General features: G+C 53.3%; 1 protein-coding gene across 1 annotated transcript; it reads left to right on the forward strand.

Annotated features, from left to right (window-relative positions):
- The first annotated feature begins 4,279 nt into the window (after nt 1–4,279).
- On the forward strand, nt 4,280–7,348 carry DUSP1 (dual specificity phosphatase 1). The gene is made up of 4 exons (XM_047091149.1): nt 4,280–4,895; nt 5,178–5,323; nt 5,675–5,894; nt 6,315–7,348. Exons 1-4 carry the CDS (start codon nt 4,529–4,531, stop codon nt 6,683–6,685), a joined length of 1,104 nt encoding a protein of 367 aa, XP_046947105.1. The 5' UTR covers nt 4,280–4,528; the 3' UTR covers nt 6,686–7,348.
- The last annotated feature ends 296 nt before the right edge of the window (nt 7,349–7,644 follow it).

Consider the following 7,644-nt stretch of genomic DNA (forward strand, 5'->3'; position numbering starts at 1 on the left):
TAGAGCTCCAGGCAAGCAGGGAGTCAGAGACTTCAGCCAGCAAGCCTGGGACGGAACGGGCACAGGCAGAGGCTTAATAGACGGAGGCTCCTGCGGCAGGAGGCCTGGGCCCCATTCCATCTCTCAATCAGACAGGGCCAGGGTTTGGATCTGTGTCTGATGATCACCAGCTGCGTGACCTTGGGCACATTCCCTCTCTGAGCCTCTCTCCTTGCCTGTGTAACGGGGAGAATAACCACCTCGGGGGATCACTGATTAGTTCTTCAGACGATACTGTAATGAGCTGGCACAGAGGAGAGGCTTAATAAATGGCCGTTTCTGTCCCCTTCTCTTCATATACTTTCCGAGAGTATGCTTGTATCTATTTATTTTTAAATGTTTATTTCTTTATTTTGAGAGGGGGGGTGGTGGGGGGAGAGAATCCCAAGCAGGCTCCTCGCTGCTGGCACAGAGTCCAATTCAGGGCTTAGACCCATGACCCATGAGATCATGACCTGAGCTGAAACCAAGAGTCATACGCTTAACCCACTGAGCCACTCAGGCGCCCTTTGGCAGTATGCTTTGAAAAAGTTCTTCCACCGTGCCGCAGATTACGACGTACTATACGTCAGGGCTGCATCCAAGGGAGTACAGGTGTGGAGGCCCACAGATGAGAAAAACAGTCCCTGCCCTCAAGCAACTCAGGGAGGGTAAGATAAGGATCTAAGAGACTTTTATACAAATAGAACCTTTGGACAAAGTCCTCCAGGGTTCAAGGGAAAAGGGTGGAGAAACCAGGGAAGGCTTCCTGGAGATGTCACTTTGGCTGAGTCTTGGAGGATGGAAAAAAGATATGGCTGAGCCCAGCGCGAACAGCATCCTGGCCAGGAGAGGGGGAGCAGTGTGAGCAAAGGTGTAGGGGTGGGGACACAGGCCCACTGAATTTGCCTAGAGAACCAGAGAGCCAATGACAGTAGTTGGGGGGGGGGGGAGGTGGGCCGGATGGATGGGTGAGGCCAGGGGTGGTGCGCTTTGGATTTGGTGGGAAAGGCGGAGTCTTGGAGGGTACTGAGCGAGGGCAGAGGCTGTCTGACAGCCTGGCCAAAGACCTATGGATTCTGAAAGAGAACATGAACAGCAGGAGCCAGCTCCCTCTCCTGAGAGCACCCGTTCTGGGTGTGACCCACCCAAGGCCCTTTCTCACACATGGTCTTCCTTAGTTCTAGACGGATAGTATTCCCAGTTTACCGGCGGGGAAACCAAAGCTGACAAATATTAAGCTGCTCGCCGGAGCTCACAGAGTAGCCAGTGAGCTGGGCTGCTCTTGGACTATAATCTGTGAGAGTGCCACCCTCTCTCCTTCTGTTACGCCAGGACAGATCCAAAGTCCATTCTGAGGGCAGGATTTGGACAGGGCTTGTAGGGTAGTCATTGCTATTATCGCCATCACAGGAAGGAGGGAGTGGAGGCTCAGCAAGGGAAGTGACTTAGTCAAGGCCACATGTTAAGGGTGGGGAGTCCAGGCCAAGCCTTCAGAGTTCAAACCCTTCCCATTACCCCCCACTGCCTCCGGGTTTATTTCTAAGCACATCTAAAATGGAAAAGAGCCCAGGGGCACCTGGGTGGCTCAGTTGGTTAAGCATCCGACTTTGGCTCAGGTCATGATCTTAGGGCTGGTGAGTTCAAGCCCCGCATCGGGCTCTGGGCTGACAGCTCAGAGCCTGGAGCCCGCTTCAGATTCTGTGTCTCCCTGTCTCTCTCTGCCCCTCCCCTGCTCATGCTCTACTTCTCTCTCTCTCTCTCTCTCTCTCTCTCTCTCTCTCTCCTTCAAAATAAATAAATATTAAAAAATAAAATGAAATAAAATGGGAAAGAGCCCAGGTCAGAAAGGCCCAGTTCTTTCCCGAGTCAATACCCATAATTCATACTCCTTTATGCCCTGCCAGGCCCACAATTCCAGCCCCCCTACCATCACCAAAGTCTAGATCATGTTGGGCATCTCTTGGACTCAATCCCCAATAAGAAGCAGCATCTCCACTGCCTGGACTGAGGTCTTCAGTGGCTACACCTTTACCACCACACTTCCTGAACTGAGCCACTGTGTTGGTTGGTCTCAAGGAGGGACCTTTTCCTGAGCTGCGCCTCTGTCCCAACTACACCTACCAGTGACTTGTGGTGATCTTCTCCCCAGGTTCTGATGCCAGACCCCGAAACACACGGTGGATGATGATATAAGAACTGCTTGCTGGGAAGGGGAAAACCAAGAGGTTTAGTGAATCATAGTGAGAAGGGGTAGGGTAGGGTCTGGGTTCCTTACAGTTACTGTCCTCTCACTTGGGCCTCAAACCACGCACAAAGTAGACCGTTGTAAACCCATTCTACAGATGTGGGCTTAGAAGCCCATAGGGGAAGAGATTAGCCTAGGGTCACCCAGAAGCAAAATAACAGCACGGGGGTTCAAACTATGCTCTTTCCAGAAAAAGAGAAAGAGGAAAACCCACAGAGCTCAGCAGACACCTGACTCCGGGGCCAGACTGTGCCACCAGCACTATAATAGCTGTATAAAAAAAAAGTTTTCTTTTCTTTTTTTTAAATGCGGGTAGAGGAATATATAATGAATGCTGTTGGTTAAAAAAAAAATGGGGCAGATAAAGCTGGTATGCTGTGAAAAGTCAGCAGCTGTAATATTTTATGATTCAATGCAAAAAATATGTTGAGTTCCTCAGCTGAATAAGTGGTATAAACAAATAATTTTTTCTTTCTTTCCTTTTTTTTTTTTTTTAAAGATACAAGGAGGGTATTGCCATTATCTGAGGACCTCTTTGCTGTCCTCAGACAATGTTCATCTGAAGGTAGAAAATGCCCTTAACAGCACTCAACCCTGAACTTTTCTAGAACGTAGACAGAAAGTTTGAGCATGTGTAGACACGGAAGCTAAACAAGGCAAATGCAGAAGTTGCCTCTGGTGATAGTCCACAGATCAACGATACACGGTACATGAAATCCCCATCCCATCCCCCCTCTCTGCAACAGAGGGGAAGAAACCGCAGAATGTTCCTGACTCGGCACCCTGGCGGGGTGGCGCAATATTTATGTTTGTGTACCTAGCACAACGGTGCCGCCCTCCACTGCCCAGGGGGCCGTCACTGACGCTGTGCGGGTGGCCGCACGGGGTCTTCCCAAACGTTTGTCCTGGACTCTTGAAGCGCCCTAGGACTGGATTTTGGATTCAGTCCGTAGAGATGACAAGAGTCAGGACTTGGGGGTTGAAGCCCCTGCGTCCAGCTCATCCTAAGCGCCCTAACAGTATATACTCATGGAGTAGAGACCTGGAGAGGCTCGACCTATCTTAGGCGAACGCGACCAGAAACGTGTCCTGTGACCTCTGGGGGGCGCTGTCGAGCCACGCTGGGGGTCGCCTCCCCAAACGCCGAACCCCGAAATCCACGACACCTTGCGATCCCATACTTGAGATTTCAGCCCTCTTACTCGCCTTTCTCGGCTCAAAGTCCACTAGAACTACTTGCCTGGGGATAACTTGTTCCCTGTGGTGCTTCAATTGGAAGGCATTTGACTTGTTAAATGTATGTTTTTCTAAAGTAGCCGGAGAGCAAATCTGGAAAACAGGAAAACTTTTCCCTGAACTTACTTCTCCACCCCAACTCACCCCGGTTATCCTTAGTAGGAATGACATTTCCACCGACAGACTTGTTAATTTTTCTCCAACCCTCATTTCAGTTCTTCTCTGTACCCCTACCCCCAGCATTGTGACATTGGTCAAGTAAATCGCTTCTCCTGGGGAGCCTGTCCGTGCCTGGTGGTGGGTGACGAGGCAATGAGCGAAAGGGGCACACGTGTATGCAAAAGCGCAGGAAGCCCCTTTCCGATCGGGGCTGTGGCGGAGGGGAGCGCGGGGAGGGGTGCAGGGAAGGGGGAGGAGAGGCTGCGGGCACGCCGCCGCTTGGATCCTTGAGGTCAGCCCTTGGCTGGCAGTGCTCCCGCCACCTCGCCTCTGGGCCGGGAGAGCGGCGCAGGCCGGATCCCCAGGGACACGCCAGGCGCAGGCCGGACGGCCGGACTGGGGTCGGAGCCAGCAGGCAGCCAGCGGATCCCGCTCCGAGGCCGATGACGTCTTCGCCTCTGGCTCCGCCGGCGCCAAGCCGGGTAGGGCGGGTGACGTCACCACAGGTCACGTGAGCACCATTCAAACAAACAAACCCCCTCCCCCTGCGCGCCCGCTTCTCCCCGCCCCGCCCCGCCCCGCCCCCAGAGAGGCCACATATAAACGCGTTCCCCCGGGCCGAGCTCGCTGCGAAGGACGCTGGGCTGTACGTGTGGTTGGGGCCGGAGGGGCAGTCAAGGTAGCAGCAAAGAAGCCGAGGCGGCTGAGAGTCCCGCACGACGCCCCCTCACTCAGTCTAAAGGCAGTTTGGGGTTCGGCGCAGACAGAACCAGGGTCGGGCTCTTCCTCGAAAGCCGTTGCCCTGCCCTTGGCTTCCGAGGACAAAGAGCACCTAAAACAGGCACGCTGGGGGCGCTGGGGCCGGCCATGGTCATGGAAGTGGGCTCCCTGGACGCCGGAGGCCTGCGGACGCTGCTGCGGGAGCGCGCGGCGCAGTGCCTGCTGCTGGACTGCCGCTCCTTCTTCGCTTTCAACGCCGGCCACATCGCCGGCTCGGTCAACGTGCGCTTCAGCACCATCGTGCGGCGCCGGGCCAAGGGCGCCATGGGCCTGGAGCACATCGTGCCCAACGCCGAGCTGCGCGGCCGCCTGCTGGCCGGCGCCTACCACGCCGTGGTGCTGCTGGACGAGCGCAGCGCCGCCCTGGACGGCGCCAAGCGCGACGGCACCCTGGCCCTGGCCGCTGGCGCGCTGTGCCGCGAGGCGCGCGCCGCGCAAGTCTTCTTCCTCAAAGGTACGCCCTCGGGGAAGCTCGGGCGGCCGCATGCCCCCTCCCCTTCCCCGCCGCCTTGCCGCGGGACCCCCCTGGCCCTCAGCCCCTGCGGGCCGCCTCACCGGGAGCGCGTGGGCGCCCGAGTCCTGTTCTGGGGACCCGGTGGCTTTGTTTGGCTTTAAGAACAAAGACTTGTCTGGGCCTCTCCGGGGTAAACTTCAGCCCCGGTGGGTGGGGGGAGTTGTGTGAAGGTGCCCTGTCCCGGATACTAATGGAAACAAATATGTCTCTTTGTCTTCCCAGGAGGCTATGAAGCTTTTTCAGCTTCCTGCCCGGAGCTGTGCAGCAAACAGTCGACCCCCATGGGGCTCAGCCTTCCCCTGAGTACTAGCGTCCCTGACAGCGCTGAATCAGGGTGCAGTTCTTGCAGCACCCCGCTCTATGATCAGGTTAGTAGGGACCCGTGCCAGAGGGGGAAAGGAATAGCTGGCAAAGAAGAGCAGTACTAGTGAGAATATACAAAGTAACCTTCAAGTTTATAAGGAAGGGGCCCAGGGATGTTATTTATCCCATGGTTAAGTGGTCTGATGGAACGGAGTCTAATTGCTGGCATTACAGAAATGAACTTGGTGGCTCTGCCCAGGCAAATGGGTTTATTACCCTATTTATTTATACTCCGGCAACAATACTAAATTCGCTCAGTATCTGAAACTGACCTTTCCAGCAGGGAGTTTTTGTGGGGATGGGCTCCGGAATTGACTTTGTGCGAAGCTTGACAAGTGGATATTTCTGGATTTCAGGGTGGCCCGGTGGAGATCCTGCCCTTTCTGTACCTGGGCAGTGCCTATCACGCTTCCCGAAAAGACATGCTGGACGCCTTGGGCATCACTGCCTTGATCAACGTCTCGGCCAATTGTCCCAACCATTTTGAGGGTCACTACCAATACAAGAGCATCCCTGTGGAAGACAACCACAAGGCGGACATCAGCTCCTGGTTCAACGAGGCAATTGACTTCATAGGTAAATGGACAGATGCCTGGGACGTCTGCCTTGCTCCTCCCGTTTTAGTCACTGAGCCCAACTGTATGGCAAGGACTTGAATGACATTTGGCTGAGCCTTTCTCCGTACGTTAATATCAATCTGGGGCAGGCAGCATCCCTGCAGAATAGGGATTTCGTGCCCCATTTAATAAATTAGCAAACCGAGGTTCAGAACATGGAGTTGACTTACCCATCGGCTTCATGGAGATGCCTGGTTTTGGTTTAAATCCCTTGCTGTTCTTTGCACAATGCCTGTGTTGCCTCCACAGAACGCTGTGTGACGGCGTGACGTGATGTTGCCATTCTCTGGACAGGACACACGTTTCTTAGGCACCCTCTGCCTGGGGTTAGGGTTGTTCTCGTGAGCTCTTGAGTAACTGGCCACCCTTTGTTTTCCAGACTCCATCAAGAACGCTGGAGGAAGGGTGTTTGTCCACTGCCAGGCAGGCATTTCCCGATCAGCCACCATCTGCCTTGCTTACCTCATGAGGACTAACCGAGTCAAGCTGGACGAGGCCTTTGAGTTTGTGAAGCAAAGGAGAAGCATCATTTCCCCCAACTTCAGCTTCATGGGCCAGCTGCTGCAGTTTGAGTCCCAGGTCCTGGCCCCACACTGCTCAGCAGAGGCTGGGAGCCCTGCCATGGCTGTGCTGGACCGCAGCACCTCCACTACCACCGTCTTCAACTTCCCTGTCTCCATCCCCGTCCACTCCACGAACAGTGCATTGAGCTACCTTCAGAGCCCCATCACGACCTCTCCCAGCTGCTGAAAAGCCACGGGAGGTGATCTCCACAACCCCCTGGGGACTCTAGGCGCCCTGAGGAGAAATGCAATAACTCTGGGGAGGGGGCTCGTGAGGGCTGGTCCTTATTTATTTAATTTCACCCCGAGTTCCACTGGGTTCCTGAGCAGTCATGGTGATGATTTAGCATCAAGGCGTTTGCTGAACTCAGCACGTTCGGGACCAATATAGTGGGTACATCAAGTCCCTCTGACAAAAAGGGGCAGAAGGGAAAGGACTCAGTTAAGGAGCCGGTTTCTTTTTGCTTGCTCCTGTTTTTTGTAGGAACTCTTCATGCTTGACATACCTACCAGTATTACCATTCCTGACGACACACACCTATGAGAATATACCTTATTTATTTTTGTGTAGGTGGTCTACCTTCACAAATGTCCGTGTCTACTCCTAGAAGAACCAAATACCTCAATTTTTGTGTTTTGAGTACTGTAATACCCTGTAAATATGTCCTAAGCAGGTTTGTGTTCAGCACTGATGGAAAGCACCAGTGTTGTTGTTTTTTTTAGTTGCCAGCAGTTGTATGTTTGATTATTTATGAACTGAAATAATATATTTCTTTTAAGAAAGACATTTTGTTACATAAGGATGACTTTTTTTTATACAACAGAATAAATTATGGCATTTCTATTGAAATCTCAATGCTTTGTTTCTTGGGCAAACCCAACTGATCCCTTTCCCCTCAGTGAAACAATCTGGACAAGGGCCTCCCTGACGTATGTCTTGGGATCTGGTCTCCTACTCCTTGGTGGCCCTTCCAGTCCAAGGTGGCTGGGTTGCAAGGAAGGTAGGAAAGTGATCTGTCGTGAAAAACCAGGTACTGTAGCTGAACTCTTAGTATCAGATCCAGGTGTCTATCCATGTATTCCTACCCTGTTACACAGGGAGCCCAAGTGTTCCCAGAGCCAAAAAGAAAGGACCGTTCGCTTGGG

This window comes from Lynx rufus, unplaced genomic scaffold, assembly GCF_022079265.1.
Source record: "Lynx rufus isolate CCGP_SWC_20201006 ecotype Redwood Valley unplaced genomic scaffold, mLynRuf1.p SCAF_1, whole genome shotgun sequence".
Classification (NCBI taxonomy): Eukaryota; Metazoa; Chordata; class Mammalia; order Carnivora; family Felidae; genus Lynx; species Lynx rufus.

Bases quoted from the DNA above. Each gene is read 5' to 3' on its own strand.
- DUSP1 (XM_047091149.1), top strand. From the start codon at position 4,529: ATGGTCATGGAAGTGGGCTCCCTGGACGCCGGAGGCCTGCGGACGCTG. The intron at 5,324-5,674 runs GTTAGTAGGGAC...TCTGGATTTCAG, and splicing joins GCACCCCGCTCTATGATCAG to GGTGGCCCGGTGGAGATCCT. The intron at 5,895-6,314 runs GTAAATGGACAG...TTTGTTTTCCAG, and splicing joins CGAGGCAATTGACTTCATAG to ACTCCATCAAGAACGCTGGA.